Here is a 17,547-nt window from a genome sequence, read left to right as displayed (position 1 = left end):
TGAACTGGCCCTATATTCTGCTCCAGTCCCTCCCACTAGTCAGGGAGCAGTCCAGGCCACCCAGGGACCCATCCAGGGAACAGACAGCAATCTTCTCAGGTCCCTCCCTGATGGGAGCCATACCAGTCCATGCACCTGGTAATAGGCCTGGTGTCTAAAGACCCAACTGTGGACCCTTGTCTCAGGACCACCCTACTTACTGAACAACATACTGAGACAGTTCAGTCCACTCAGGGACCAGTCAGCCTCTATGCCCATCAAAGCCCTTGATAACAAGACCAACAACCCTACTATGGCGTTGTAACCAGTGTCAACCCAGCCAGACTAAGATTCCAAAGGTAATCCCATCAGTACAGAAATAGACAGGAAGGTCTTACCTCATGAAACCAATCTGTAAAGACTGAGAGAGGCGTTTGTTCCTTCAAATACTAAATGGAAGAATCAGGCAAATATGAAATCACCAAAAAAAACTAATATAGCACTAATAAATGACCCCAAGAAATGAAAATCCATAGATTACTTGACAAAGAATACAAAATAATCATCATAAAGAAACTGAATGAAATGAAAGAGAACACAGACTACTAAACAAGATCAGGAAAACCAATGAACCCAACAGAAATCCTGGAGCTGGAGAATACAATGACAGAAATGAAAAATTTAACAGAGAGCTCTAAGAACAGATTTACTCATCCAGAAGAAAGAATCAGCAAACTCAATGACAGATTGTTTGAAATTAGCCAGTTAGATGGGGCACCTGGGTAGCTCAGTCGGTTAAGCATCTACCTTTGGCTCAGATCATGATCCCATCCATGGTCCTGGGACTGAGCCCCACATTGGACTCCCTGCTCAGCAGGAAGTCTGCTTCTCCCTCTCCCTCTGCACCTCCCCTTACTCATGCAGTCTCTCCCTCTCTCTCAAATAAATATATAAAATCCTAAAAAGAAAAAGAAATTTGCCAGTTAGAGAAACTAAAAAGAAAAAAGGATGAAAAAGAGTGAAGAAAGCCTATGTGAATTAAAGGACACCGTCAAGGGAACAAACATTTATATTATAGGAGTCCCAGAAGAAAGTGGTAGAAAGTTTATTTAAGGAAATAATAGTTGAAATCTCCTCAAATCTTGGGAGAATATGGCATTCAGGTACAGGAAGCTCAAAGAACTCCATTAAAGAACAACCCAAAAATTACTTGAGATACATTATAACCAAATGTTAAGAGACAAAAATAAGGAGAAAACTTCTAAAGAAGGAAAAGAAAGTAGCAAGATTCATCATATACAAAGGAACCCCCATATGGCTACCAATAGATGTCTCTAAAGAAACTTTGCAAGCCAGAACAAAGTAGAATTATAGAGCCAATGTGCTGAACAACAACAAAAAATTGCCAACCAAGAACACTATATCTGGCAAAACTGTACTTCAGAAATGAAGGAGGGTTAAAGACATTCCCTGACAAACAAAGGCTTACAAGAAATGTTAAAAAGAATTCAAGTTGAAATGAAAAGATACTAACAATATGAAAACATAAAACCATAAAATTCATACCTTAATACTGTAATGGTGCAGTGTAAATCACTGTATCTCTAGCATAAAAATTTTTTAAAAATAAAAATAACTAACAGCTTATTAATGGATGCACAATATAAAAAGATGCAAAGTATGACACCAATAGTTTAAAATGAGAGAAGTAAAAGTATAGAGCTTCTGTATGCAATTTCAATTTAATGTACGTTATTATCAGTTTAAAATAGACCATTATCACTACAAAATGTTTATATAAGCTTCATGATAACCACAAAAGAAGAAACATAGTAGACATGTAAAAGATAAAAAGAAAAAATCCCATATCAAAAGACACAAAGTGGCTGAATAGGCTTAAAAGAAAAAAAAGAAACAAGATCCAATAATATGTCTAAAAGAGGCTTACTTTAGTGATAAGGAAACAGGTTGAAAGTGAAGGAATAGAAAAAATATCCCATGTAAATGGGTATACTTATATCACATATATAATAGACTTTTAATTAAAATTGGTTGCAAGAGACAAAGAAGGTTATGAAATGGCGATAAAGGAATCAATTCATCAAGAAGATATAATAATTTTAAGTATTTACACACCCTACATTGGAGCACCTAAATATCTAAAGCAAAAAATAACTGAAGGGAAAAATAGACAGCAATACAGTAATAATAGTGGACTTCCATACTCCACTTTCAACACTGGATAAATCATCCAAACAGAAATTTAATAAGGAAACAGCAGACAGACCTAAATAATTTTATAGACAAAAATGGATCTAACAAACATAAATGGAACAGCCCATTCAACAGCAGCAGAAAACATTCTCGAGCATACACAGAACACTCTACAGAACACAACTTATGTTGGGCCACAAAGCAAGACTTAAAAAATCTAAGGAGCCTGAAATCACATCTAGTATCTTTTCCAACTACAACAGTATGAAACCAGAAATTACTTAACAGGAGGAAAAATGGAAAATTCACAAAAATATAAAAAAGTAAACACATTCGTGAACAACAAGTCCTGCCACTTCTGACAACATGCATGGATTAGAGGGCATTATTTCAGTGAAGTAAGTTGACAAAGAAAGACAAATACCATATGATCTCATTTATATGTGTAATATTAAAAAAAAAAAAAAAAAGTTACACTCAGAAAACAGGCAGTAAAAGTAGAAAGGTGGTTTCCAGAGGTTGGAGAATGGGAGAAATGAGGAGATGTTGGTCCAATGGTGCAAACTTCCAGTTATAAGATGAATAAGTTCTGGGTATCTAATATTCAGCATGGTGATTATAGTTAACAATATTATATACTTGAAATCTGCCGAGAGTAAATCTTAAATATTCTTAATAATAGATATGTCAACTAACCTTACTATGGTAATCATTTTGCAATATATACATGCATCAAATCATCACACCATACACTTTAAATTTATACCATTTTGTAGACAGCCCTATTTATTTATTTATTTATTTATTATTTATTAAGATTTTATTTATTTATTCATGAGAGAGACAGAGAGAGAGAGAGAGGCAGAGACACAGGCAGAGGGAGAAGCAGGCTCCATGCAGGGAGCCCAACTTGGGACTCAATCTGGAAACTCCAGGATCACGCTGTGAGCCAAAGACAGATGCCCAACCACTGAGACACCCAGGCGTCCCAAATTTAAACCACATTATATGTCAATTATATCTTAATAAAACCAGCACAGGGGAGGGGCAAGAAGCCAACAGGAAGGAGCAAAGATGAAAAATACAGGAAAGAATCACAGGAACATTATTTGAGATTCTGGGTTCCAAAGCTCTTTATGTGATTCTTTGGTTTAAATCAATTAATTTCCTATTGTGTTTTAATTCAATCTCATCAGAGTTTTTATCTGACTTGAGCACTGACTTATAATCCAGGGTAAAATTTCATAAAATCAAAAACCATCAAAATTATACAGTTCTAAAACACAAAAGTAAATTTGCTAGGACACAGAATCCAGGAATATATCTAAAGAAAAATTTAATGTTACCTGTGTGTGCTCCAGATAATTTTAATGTAAAGATAATTTAATGTTAGGGAATTCATTGATATAGCCCACCACATAGCAGTAGGTCAAAGGTAAATAATGATTATTTTAATAGTATCTAATATTTTTAGTGTCAAAGAAACTACCCATAAATGTAAAATCTATTCTTTTTTTTAAATTCTTATAAAATAGGATTAAGAGGATACTCCACTAAATGAAAAATAATATCTACCCCAAGCCATTAACAAAAATCATACATAACCTTGAATGTCTAGATGCATTCCCGGTCATGTCAGGGTCAAGACAATGATGTACGCTAATTATTTGAAATTATTATAGAAGTGCTATCATTGTAACTACACAAGAAAACAAATCCAAATTGTAAATATCAGAAAGGAAGTCAACATTTTATCTACAGATCATGACTGTTTACCTAGAAAATTCTAATATAATTAACAATAAAAATAGGTGGCACAAGGGGTATGGCGGGTAACAAAATAATCATATACAAATGAATGTTTTTCTGAATATCAATAATACCCAGTCAAAAACACAAACAAAATAGCTTTTCCTTCCAATAAAATCAATTAGAAATTGTAACATAACAAATTAGAACACGTGATAGGAAAAAAGGGGCCTATTTATAATAATAAAAATATACCCAGCAATAAAACAAAAAACCCCAGAAAAACCTTTAGGTCTAAATCTTTAAAAGACCCCCCAAAAACAGAGACACGTACCATGCCCTCCTATTAGAAGACTCAATAATGTAATGATGTCACTTTTCCCCACTGCAAGTTTATAAATTTAATGCCATCCCAACAAAAATTCCAAAGTGCTTTTTAGTTTTTTAGTTTTTAATTTTTTTGTACTTCAACAAAAATTTCTCAAGTTCATCTGGAATGATAAATAAATAAAAATATCCAAGCAAAGTAGGAAAAAGAATGAATGGGCACTTAATATGATCAGATATTAAAAATACATTATAAAACCAATAAAAACTAAAATAAGACAGTACTAACACATGAATAATTAGAAATATCAGTGGGCATGGAGAGAAAAAAACAGAAATGAAGCCCTAGAATATATAAAAATTTAATAAGTAATTTAAATAAGATTTCAAATTAAAAGAGGGATTATAAATGAAATTAAGGCAAATGATAAACCATTCTGAAAAAAATGACATTAGAACTCCGCACACAGTAATGATTAAAGGGGGGTAAAAAAAGAATACCAACCTCATACTATATACACTCAACACTCCCCTGAATTAAACAGGTGTTAAATAAAATACAAAGTCTACTAGAAAATACCAGAGAATAATATGATATTACACTGAGAAAGATCTTATAAAATATGTAAGTAAAGTTAGAAACTATAAAGTAAAGGAATAATAGATTTAAATACATAAAAATGCAAATATAGCAAAAAAGTTACTAAAAACAAGAGGCAAGAAATAAGCCAAGCAAAATATCATATACATATACAGAACATTTATATGACATTAATGTTCTTTAAAATCAGTAAGACACAGACCAATTTTCAAGTGGACAAAGAACATCAACAAGGCAAATCACAAAAGGAGTAAGAATATAGAGACAAAAAAAATTAATACCACTAACAATCAAGAAAGAGTAAAATAAAAAGGAAACCACCAATGAAGTTTTAAAATGATAGATACCTAACCTTGACTATGTTATGGAAAATTCAAGCATTTCCTACTGAAAACTGAATGGAAGGTAAACTATTAAAAAGTTTTCTAGGGGATCCCTGGGTGGCGCAGCGGTTTGGCGCCTGCCTTTGGCCCAGGGCGCGATCCTGGAGACCCGGGATCGAATCCCACGTCGGGCTCCCGGTGCATGGAGCCTGCTTCTCCCTCTGCCTGTGTCTCTGCCTCTCTCGTCTCTCTGTGACTATCATAAATAAATAAAAAAAATTAAAAAAAAAAAAAAAACTTTTCTAAAGAGAAATCTGGCAAAACTATCTAAAATCTTAAAAGTATGCACACCCGGGGCACCTCAGTGGCTTAATCAGTTGAACATCTGACTCTTGATTTCAGCTACGGTCATAACCTCAGGGTCGTGGCACTGAGTCCCTGTCAGGCTCCATGCTCAGTGTGGAGTCTGCTTGAAATTCTCTCTACCTCTCCCTCTGTTTCCACCCCCTCCCCCCACCCACCCTCATCCCTACCCACTCATGGTCTGTCTCTAAAATAAATAAATCTTAAGAAGGGGGGGGCACGTATATCCCATCATAGTAGTTTAACATCAGAAAACAGTCATAATATTCGGAAATATTTATATAAATAAAAATTGCCTAGCACTGTTTATACTAACTCTAGCAACCAAGTTTTTTAGTGGCAAAGACAGGCACAAAAACACAAAGATCTTTTTGTAAGAAAGGAAGGACAGAATTGGCACCAAAAATTCTGTTGGCACTGAGGTAACTTGCAAGTCCACCTGACTTTTTCACGAGTCATGTCACCAGTCAGTTATGATCTCTCCCTCCTCATCCTCTACTCTCCTCTAAGTTGATTTCTTCCACTTGTTCCACATTCCTGCTCCCCAATATCTCTTGTATATGACTGAGGTTTACCCTGACACCTTCTGGTCCTGCTCACTCTTCATGGCATCGCTAAAGAATTCTTACAGTTTCTGCACTACTCTGAATTATCTTTCTTAATTATATATTCTAACCCCAAAGGGAATTTGGCCTAGCTCTTCTCATATAGAAACTACTAATGGTAAGTCAGAGGCTAATTCTTGACTCATGTCTGATCCAAAGAGTGGTGATTAGGATAGCAGAGAGCATGGACAGACACGCATGATGCCATTTCTAGTACAGAGACATGCAAGCGCGTGCACACACACACACACACACACACATACACACAGTCCCAGCAATCACCTAAGAGCCCCCATAATAGCAGACTAGCTAATAAATTATAGCACATTGATCAGGAAAAGAAACACACACAGTATATCACAACACAGACCAAATGTCAACCATATATGTGACTGCCAATAAAATCTAAACAGTAGAAAAACAGCCATTCTTAATTTTATCCATAGTGGCTTTGTATTTTCCAAAATCTATAATAAATACTAGGTTTCTTTTATAAATCAGAAAAGAATAACTACTTAGTATAAGGTTTTTTTTTAACTTTTAAACTTTACTTCATAAAGAGAAAACATTTTGGTTACCTTTCCATTGTCACATCTTGTGCCTTCATTCACCATCCCAGGATCTGGAACATCTGATCCTAGCTGGAAATCCACACCCCAACATTTGGTGCCTTTACTGGGAGTCTGAATAATAGCAGGCACGATTCCAAATACAGGCATGTCTTGTACATTCTCACACTGAAGCTTGCCACACAATGCATTCCTATAAAGACACAGTCATAATGCAAACACAAAATGCACCCAGTGTAGATTAAAAGAAAAAAGTATATATTTGGACACATAAAGTTTATTGATATTTAGTTGAAGGAAATCTAAACAGAGAAAATGTATGAGAGTGAAGACATCAAAGCAGTTCTCTTAAAATATGGCAGAGGTAAGTGGATGCTGAGATACAGATTAGTAGGGAACCAGGTGGTGCTCATTCTCCTTCTTCCATCTGTATAGGGATCAAAAAAGCCTAATGAAAAAGTTGTTTATAATTTTATAAATGCTTTCACACAGAAAATAATACGACTATACCACAATTCAATTGTGACTTTTTACAGAGTTACGGTAAGGAGCAAATTAGATTCTGTACTGTAAAATAACCAAGAAAGGACTCTACCCTTCTTGGCTTGGGCTAACTCTTAGTTACTTCCCTTAAGACTCAATTCATTAATTCACTAAAATTCCTATCACCAACACTGTATTAGCTAAATACCTTTGCTATATCCTTTCATAACACACTAAATACCACTCACATCAACTCTTATGGTACTGTACTGAAATTTTCTACTTGACTATCTTGTGATCCAAGTACCTACCCTCCCGTTCAATCTCCTTTTATGATATCAAGTCATTATAGGATATTATTTTCCTCTAATTCACCTATTCCTCTAACTTATCACCCTCTAAAGATTTCCATTCTAGATATCATAAAACTATTTTACTTCTTGAGTTAAAATCTATCTCTTTTTAACTTTTCCTCACTGGTCCCAGAACTTCCACATGAGATCACACGGCAATTATCATGTAGTTCCTAAATAGAGCTAAATGTCAACAGAGCAATACCCTATAATCATTTCTCATGAAACAAGGAAGCTTCCCTTTAAATATGTTCCAGGTTGTCTCACTGCCTCTTGAAGCACACTACTCAGAGTAGGGTATGAAATTTTGCTTATAATTTGACAAAGAACAAATGTAGTTCACACTTCCTCCATTTTAGATACTGTACTACTATTAAGCCTAAGATTACAGTAGCTTTTTTGTTAACTACATTACATTATTGATGCCTTTGAACTGATAACTAGCTAAAATCCCTATTTACTCTTTGCATATACTGTTAACTCTCCTCTTCGACCTCCATCCTACACTAACAAGAGTTAGTAATTTTGTCTCAACTTTACATTTATTCTTATGTCACCATTTATACATAATGTGCTTACACTTTGAGCTTCAGTTCCTTCATCTGAAAAACAAGAGATAACCAATAATATCTACCTCACATTGTTGGTTAAAATTAGAAATGAAAACCTCTAAAACAAAACATAGCATATAGCAGACTTAAGTTAAATCTATTGGAGCCTACCAAAATCCGTGTTGCTATGATATAGGTAGGGTTTCATGGGTAGTCTTAGTGACATATTAGAGTAAAAGGAAAGTACTCAATGTTTAAAAAGCTGTTGCATATCAGTAGGAAAAAAATAACCACTTCCACAGAAAAAAATTAGCAAAGACACAAAAAAAGCAATTCACAAAATAAAGAATGCAAACAGTCAACAAAGCTAAGAGATGTTCATTGTTAAAAAGAAAATCCCATTGCAAGCCTCAATATAACAATTGCTTCAGGAAAAGATAATCAATACATGCTAAAACCGCGAGATGAAACATTTGTGGGAAAATAGCTATTTATATGGTACAAAATCATCACTCTTCCACATATTACCTGATAAATGTAATGGGAAAAACATAACTCTACAGTAGCAAGTTATCTGGTTATCACCACTTAGTATCACTAATAAAATAAACAACCCAGAATTATGTGCCTCCTTGACATAATGTGCCAGTTATGATGTGTTCTTCCTGAAAATATTTAATGCGAATCTAGTTAAAACTTTAGACTTAACTTCTGATTTATAAAAAAAAAAAATCAGGGGATAGAAACACATGTTCAGCAATACTAAGAAACTACCAAATAAATGCAGAACATGGGCCATTCTAAAAGACCACTGGCCCAGTTTATTTCCTTAGGTTACTATCATTGAAAAGAAAGAAATAATAGAAGACTATATTAGATTAAAAGTGACTTAAATAGCATGACAACTACATTCAATGCATGATCATTGACAGAATCCCAATGTGGAACAAAAGCAGCTATGAAACACAATTTGAGGACAACTGGAGAGACTTTAATATTGACCAGGTATTATATGATATTAGGAAATTATTAATTTTGGTAGGTCTGAAACTGCTAGTGTGAACGACCAGATGTGTTGGAAATGAATACCAAAGAATTTAGCAGTGAAGTATTGTAATGCCTATAATTTACTTTGAAATGGTTTGGCAAAGTCTAGACAAAATAAATATGACAAAATATTAACAATGTTCTAATCTAGGCTACATGGGTTTCATCACAGTATTCCTTCTACTCCTCTGTATAATTGAAATCTGTCATTTAAAAAGTTTAGCAAGGGCAACCCTGGTGGCTCAGTGGTTTCTCTCTCTGCCTGTGTCTCTACCTCTCTCTCTCTCTCTCATGAATAAATAAATAAAATCTTAAAAAAATAAATAAATAAAATAAAGTTTAGAAAAGATGACAACATCTATATACCGAGAGACAAGATAGCTTTTTCACACAACAATACGATCTGCACAACAGCGTCTGCAGTACATACAACAGAGAGCTGGAAGGGGATTAGGGAATAAGACTATCCATTTGCATAAAGACTCTGGAAAGAAACACAAAAACTAAGAGAACACACACCTGTTCAGCAGGGACCAGGGAAAGAGGATAGGAGTAGAAGCCACATTTTCTCTACTTCCCCTTATACATCTCTTAAACAACAACAATAAACTTAAATATTTACAAATTTATTTAAAATAAAAATGCAGTATCTATTTGATATAACAAATTGGAAAAGTCCAGATAGCCCCAGAACAACACAGGTTCAAACTGCACGGGTCTACTTAACACATGGATTTTTTACAGTACAGTACTATAAATGTATTTTCTCTTCTCTTCCCTTTTTTTTTATTGGAGTTCGATTTGCCAACATACATTATGACACCCAGTGCTCATCCCGTCAAGTGCCTGCCTCACTGCCTGTCACCCAGTCACCCCATTCACCCACTCACCTCCCCTTCTACTACACCTTGTTCTTTCCCAGAGTTAGGAGTCTCTCATGTTTTGGCACCGTCTCTGATTTTTCCTACTCATTTTCTCTCCTTTCACTATAATTCCTTTCACTACTTTTTATATTCCCCGTAGGAGTAAAACCACATAATGATTGTCCTTATCTGATTGACTTACTTCACTCAGCATAATACCCTCTGTTTCCATACATGATGAAGTAAATAGTGGGTATTCATCCTTTTGGATGGCTAAGTAATATTCCATTGTGTATATAAACCACATCATCTTTATCCATTCATCTGTCGAAGGACACCATGCCTTCTTCCACAGTTTGCCTATTGTGGACATTGCTGCTATAAACATTGGGGGCAAATGTCTCGGCTTGTCACTGCATCTGTATCTCTGGGGTAAATACTCAGTAGTGCAATTGCTGGGTTGTAAGGTAGCTCTATTTTTAACTCTTTTTGGGAACCTCCATACAGTTTTCCAGAGTGGCTGTACCAGTTCACATTCCCACCAACAGTGCAAGAGGGTTCCCCTTTCTCCACATCCTCTCCAACATTTGTTGTTTCTTCTCTTGTTAATTTTCACCATCCTCACTGGTGTGAGGTGGTATCTCATTGTGCTTTTGATTTTGATTTCCCTGATGGCAAGTGATGCGGAACATTTTCTCATGTGCTTGTTGGCCATGTCTATGTCTTCCTTGGTGAAATTTCTGTTCATGTCTTTTACCCATTTCAGGATTGGGTTGTTTCTTGGGTGTTGAGTTTAATAAGTTCTTTACAGATCTTGGATACTAGCTCTTTAACTGATATGTCATTTGCAAATATCTTCTCCCATTCTGTAGGCTGTCTTTTAGTTTTGTTGACCATTTCTTTTGCTGTGTGAAAGCTTTTTATCTTGATTAAGTCCCAATAGTTCATTTTTGCTTTTGTTTCCCTTGTCTTCATGGATTCATCTTGCAAGAAGTTGCTGTGGCCAAGTTCAAAAGGGTGTTCCTGTGTTCTCTAGGATTTTGATGGATTCCTGTCTCACATTTAGATCTTTCAACCATTTTGAGTCTATCTTTGTATATGGTGTAAGAGAATGGTCCAGTTTCATTCTTCTGCACATGGCTGTCCAATTTTCCCAGCACCATCTATTGAAGAGACTGTCCTTTTCCCAGTGGATAGTCTTTCCTGCTTTGTCAAATATTAGTTGACCATAGAGTTGAGGGCCCATTTCTGGGTTCCCTATTCTGTTCCATTGATCTATGTGTCTGTTTTTGTGCCAGTACCACACTGTCTTGATGACCACAGCTTTGTAGTACAACCTGAAATCTGGCATTTTGATGCCCCCAGCTATGGTTTTCTTTTTTAATATTCCCCTGGCTAATCGGGGTCCTTTCTGATTCCACACAAATCTTAAGATGATTTGTTCCAACTCTCTGAAGAAAGTCCGTGGTATTTTGATAGGGATTGCATTGAATGTGTAAATTGCCCTAGGTAGCATTGACATTTTCACAATATTAATTCTTCCAATTCACGAGCATGGAATATTTTTCCATCTCTTTGTATCTTCCTCAATTTCTCTCAGAAGTATTCTGTAGTTTTTAGGGTATAGATCCTTCACCTCTCTGGTTAGGTTTATTCCTAGGTATCTTATGCTTTTGGGTGCAATTGTAAATGGGATTGACTCCTTAATTTCTCTTTCTTCAGTCTCATGGTTAGTGTATAGAAATGCCACTGATTTCTGGGCATTGATTTTATATTCTGCCACATTGCTGAATTGCTGTATGAGTTCTAGCAATTTTGGGGTAGAGTTGTTTGGGTTTTCTATGTACAGTATCATGCCATCTGCAAAGAGGGAGAGTTTGACTACTTTATGGGCAATTTGAATGCCTTTTATTTCTTTTTGTTGTCTGATTGCTGAGGCTAGGACTTCTAGTACTATGTTGAATAGCAGTGGTGAGAGTGGACAACCCTATTGTGTTGCTGATCTTAGGGGAAAGGTTCCCAGTGTTTCCCCATTGAGAATGATATTTGCTGTGGGCTTTTCATAGATGGCTTTTAAGATGCTGAGGAATGTTCCCTGTATCTCTACACTCTGAAGAGTTTTGATCAGGAATGGATGCTGTATTTTGTCAAATACTTTCTCTGCATCTATTGAGAGGATCACATGGTTCTTGTTTTTTCTCTTGTTGATGTGATCTATCACGTTTGATTGTTTTACTAGTGTTGAACCAACCTTGCATCCTGGGGATAAATCCCACTTGGTCAAGGTGTATAATCTTTTTAATGTACTGTTGGATCCTACTGGCTACAAGCATCCCTCAAAAATTTGGAAACAACTCAAATACACAAGCTAACCTTGCACCTACAGGAACTGGAGAAAAAATAGCAAATAAAATCTATACCAACCAGAAGAAGAGAGATAATAAAGATTTAAGCAGAACTCAATGAAACAGAGACTAGAAGAACTGTAGAACAGATCAACAAAACCAGGAGTTGGTTCTCTGAAAGAATTAATAAGATAGATAAACCATTAGCCAGCCTAATTAAAAACAAAAGAGAAAACACTCAAATTAATAAAATCATGAATGAAAAAGGAGAGATCACCACCAATACCAAGGAAATACAACGATTTTTAAAACATATTATGAACAGCTATACGCCAATAAATTAGGCAATCTAGAAGAAATGGATGCATTTCTGGAAAACCACAAATTACCAAAACTGAAATAGGAAGAAATAGAAAACCTGAATGGGCCAATAACCAGGGAGGACATGGAAGTAGTCATCAAAAACCTCCCAAGACACAAAAGTCCAGGGCCAGATGGCTTCCCAGGGGAATTCTATCAAACATTTAAAGAAGAACGGACCTATTCTACTAAAGCCGTTCTGAAGGATCGAAAGGGATGGAATACTTCCAAACTCGTTTTATGAGGCCATCATCACCTTAATTCCAAAATCAGACAAAGACCCCACCAAAAAGGAGAGTTATAGACAAATAATCCTGATGAAGACCAATATCCCTGATGAACAGATGCAAAAGTTCCTTTTGATTTTAATAACATTTTCTTTTCTCTACCTTCCTTTATTGTAAGATTATAATACACAATACATATAACAGAAAATATATGTTAATCTATGCTGTAAGGTTTCTTGTCAATAGTAGACTATTAGTAGTAAAGTTTTGGGGGAGTCGAAAGTTAAAGTGAATTTTTCACTGCGTGGAAAGTCGGCACCTTTAATCCCCATGTTGTTCAAAGGTCAACTATATTTTTTAAGATAACAATCCGCATTGGTGAAGGGACAATGGAAACATGAATCAGCTAAATGTTTTGGAAGTCAATTTGGAAGTAGTCACGAGGAGCCTTAAAACTTGTCCATATTTTTTTAGAAAAATCTAGTAAGAAATTATCAGAGAAATATAAACAAACACTAAAGTTGTATATGTCACAATCCTACCTAAAATAGAAAATTACTAGAAACAACTTGAATTTCTAAAATAAGAAAATTATTAAAAGAAGTTGGATACATCCTGTAAACATTCTTAATACAGTGAAAAGTAAACATAGATTTATAAATAATTTAAACCATACTATGCAATTTTGTTTTCACACACAGATGTGGGTCTCTGAGTCCACATATATGTATTGCATACCTGTATGAGGGACAAATGTATTTCTATAAATGTACATATATACACATAAGAAGGAAATATAACAAATATTTAAGGAAATATCTCTAGGTAGTAGGACCATACATGTAACTTTCCTTAGATTTTTCTAGAGTTTAGACATTTTCTGTGAGGATGATTATAAAGATAGCAATGATGACAACCACGATGAGTCGTATAATGAACCAGGTGCTCTTAGTACTATAACACCCATCAACACATTCAAAACAACTGAAGCAGGTACTATTATTATCCCCATTTTATAGAAAAATGAGGTATAGATGTAAAAAAAAAGAAAAAAGAAAGAAAGAGAGAGAGAGAGAGAGAAAGAAAAAAGAAAAGTGAGGCAACTCATCCAAAGCCTCAGAGATCTGGTGGGTGAAGCAGTATTTAAACCCAGAGTCTAACTTCAGATGTATATTTCTAATGACTATATTAGTACTATATTACTATCATAAAGTGTTTTTCAAATCAGCCTCCCAGTAATTTGTAAGTTTTCTAAGTAAGTATAGTTTCTATCATTTCATTAAGATACTTGGCAAACATGGAAACAGAACCAGGCTAAAGACAGGATCAGGTATGTCCAATAAGCTTTCCAAGTCTCCACTTATCCAAAGGTTTTAGCTCAGTTCATTCAATCCCACTGGCTATATCATCTTTTCCTGCATTCAATTCAACAAATATTTAATAGGTACTTTTATGTGCCAAATATTATGCTAAACACAGAAGATAAAACATGTCACTAAATTTTTTTTTAAATTTATTTATGATAGTCACAGAGAGAGAGAGAGAGGCAGAGACATAGGCAGAGGGGGAAGCAGGCTCCATGCACCGGGAGCCTGATGTGGGATTCGATCCTGGGTCTCCAGGATCGCGCCCTGGGCCAAAGGCAGGCGCCAAACCGCTGCGCCACCCAGGGATCCCTGTCACTAAATTTTATAATAGTTTACCGATGAATGTTGACCACCAAATAGTCACATAGAGTAAAACTGTGAAAAATGCTAGAAAATAATATTCCAAAGATAAAGAAAAAAATCTGGGAACAATAAAAGAGTCAATTCATTTGGGAGACATAACAATCCTAAATGTGAATGCACCTAGTAACATAAGCACTTAATAACACAAATTCAAATGATATACAGCAAAAAGAAATCATAGAACTAAAAATAAAAATAGATGACTTTATAATCATAGCTCAAGATTTTAACATACTTCTCTCAGAAATGTAAGGACCAACATAAAACATACACATACAACCCAAAGATATAGGAAATTTGAATAAAACTGTTAATTTGACACTTACAGAATAACATAATCTAGTAACTATAGAATACACTTTTTTTTCACTTGTACATGGATATTCACCAAAACAGGCCATATGCTGGACCATGATTCACATCTCAAGAAACTGAAAAGAAAGTTTCCTGGGACGCCTGGATGGCTCAGCAGTTGAGCATCTGCCTTCTTCCCAGGGCATGATCCTGGAGTCCAGGATCGAGTCCCACATTGGGCTCCCTGCATGGAGCCTGCTTCTCTCTGCCTATGTCTCTGCCTCTCTCTGTGTGTCTCTCATGAATAAATAAATAAAATCAAAAAAAAAAAAAAAGAATTAAAGTTTCCATTGAGAACTCAATGGAATTAAACTAGAAACCAAAAACAACCAGATAACCAGAATACTCCCAAATATCTGGAAATTAAATAATATACTTTCAATAACCCAAGAGCCGCAGGAGAAATCACAATATAAATTTTAAAATACTATGAACTGAACAATAAAAAAACTATCAAATTCAATGAAAAAGCAGCATGTAATATTTTAACCAGTTTATCCTTCCTTCAACATTCACGTTCCTACTTTCCTCATTTTAATTCAGACAGATTATGTTAACCAAAATGGGTCTAAATCTCCCCCAAAGTGTAGGACAGAGCCCTGCTGTGTCTTTCCTAAACACCATAAAAGAATCATGAAAATTCTATGCTTATAACTGACTTTGTATTCAATTTTCTTTCTACCCGGAAAATTATCCCTTAAACTATCTTATTCTAAGATACTATATAACTTTTATCATTCTTACTAGGGCAGTGGTTTGGGCTAAAACCTTCCCATGGAATTTAAATATACTAAACATTTATTAAGAATAATAGTCTGACTTCCCCAAAAGTGCTATGTGAATGCAAGAGAACTTATATCTACAACTACTTTTTAAATTACTCAAGATAGGTATCAAAAGTCACATTCATATCCTCTTTTAATATACTTTCTTGGTTTTTTAATTTTCCCTCTATCTATTCTGTTTTATATATCAAGAAAGGTAAATTCTGAATATTCTGTGAGATATACCTTATTTTAATAACAAGAATTAGATAAAATAAGTTAGCTAACAAAAGCACACAGCAGTAAGAACACCTACAAGAAGGCTCTCTGGCTCTGCTAAGAAAGTTGAGAAAGTCTTTGAAACTGAGATCTGGAGGAGTGGAGACAATGTGCCAGCCAGAAGGAACAGAATGTGTAGAGGGGCAGAAGACCACACACAGGCCCACATAGCTGGTGTCTCACAGCATTGCATGGCTGAGTAGAGAAAGATAAGCCTACAAATAAACACATTAAAAGAGCAACTAGAAACACAGAAAAGAATACTAGAAAAACTTTTCATACAGAAGCCAAGGAAAGAGCTTTCTTCAAGGACAAAATGGTCAACATAGTTGAATGCTACTGAAAGGTCCAGTAGCATGAAGACCTAAAAATGAAAGTTGGACTTAGCAACATAGAGATCACTGTTGTTATTTATTCTGAGAAAACATTGTTTCACTACACTTGCTTAGACTAATTGGCAGAGTAGGCGGTAGAGCACAAGAGATACACAGTATTACAGAATCTTTCGAATGACACAAAATATCAGTGTGTATACCTATAGTGCAAAGAAACAAAAAAGGGGGAAGAAACACACTGAAACTAGTAAATATATGCTGAATGAGTTTATGGATGGATTTTTTCTCATTTATACTTTTTTAATAATTATTAATTTTTACCATAAGCAAATATTATAGAAACAAAAAAAGGTTTTAATTTGTCACCTTAAAATTATGAGCAAGAAGAACATAACACCCAGAATAAATTTTGCAGGTACCTTTATCTACACACTTATTAGCATCATCTTTTAATTAAAAAAATAGAAGAGGAAGACTTTATTTGAGGTAGAACTGTAGAATAAGAAAAAAAAGATTCTAAAATCTACTAGATTTTAGACTGTTAACATCAAAAGGGACGACTTATTTTACTAGTTCTTTTCAGAGTTTCTCTGAAGCCTTATGCTATACAATTTTAAGTTTGAAAAGTTCAGTATTTAAGGGGGAGAAAGCCAGCAGTCACAAGGAGTTATAAAAGATACTAGAAATGACTGGTCTTACAATCTTTCACATTCCTTTACAACCTTGCCTCCACTTACCCAGTGGCACACTTCTTGTATTCATTGCCAGAGAAACCACAATTGCCAAATCTGTCACCTTTAGAATTCACATCAATGAAACAATCTCTTGGGGCAGCCTTGGCTTCTGTAACATTAAAAAAAAAAAAAAAAAAAAAAAGTATGGCAATTTAAGTCAGAAATAAAAGTATTCCCTAGGACAACCCATACCCTGCATCAACTACCACATTACCTTCTAAAGATTTTCAAGCCTCAAGGAAAAAACTTTATTGTTCCACTTTTATACTTCACAACAAGATGTAAAAGTAAAGCTTAGATTATATTTAAAAGCTAGCCTGGACTCAAAGAAAAGTCATTAAAAGAAATGTCATTAAACAAGATGAAATTATAAATAAATGGAAAGGCATTGT

The 17,547-nt window shown here is 35.0% G+C and overlaps 1 protein-coding gene across 1 annotated transcript in view; it reads right to left on the bottom strand.

The window, feature by feature from the left end:
* Window positions 1–17,547, bottom strand: part of ADAM9 (ADAM metallopeptidase domain 9) — a 128,979-nt gene that overhangs the window by 34,681 nt on the left and 76,751 nt on the right. The window contains exons 15-16 of the mRNA XM_041752908.1: window positions 17,159–17,264; window positions 6,740–6,923 (exon numbers count right to left, since the gene is read on the bottom strand). Of these exons, the coding sequence (XP_041608842.1) occupies window positions 6,740–6,923; window positions 17,159–17,264 (290 nt within the window). The remainder of the gene's footprint in view (window positions 1–6,739; window positions 6,924–17,158; window positions 17,265–17,547) is intronic.

The sequence above is a fragment of the Vulpes lagopus genome, chromosome 4, assembly GCF_018345385.1.
Source record: "Vulpes lagopus strain Blue_001 chromosome 4, ASM1834538v1, whole genome shotgun sequence".
In the NCBI taxonomy this organism is placed as follows: domain Eukaryota; kingdom Metazoa; phylum Chordata; class Mammalia; order Carnivora; family Canidae; genus Vulpes; species Vulpes lagopus.
Note: the sequence above shows the minus strand (reverse complement) of the source record. Positions and strands in the feature narration are given on the sequence as shown.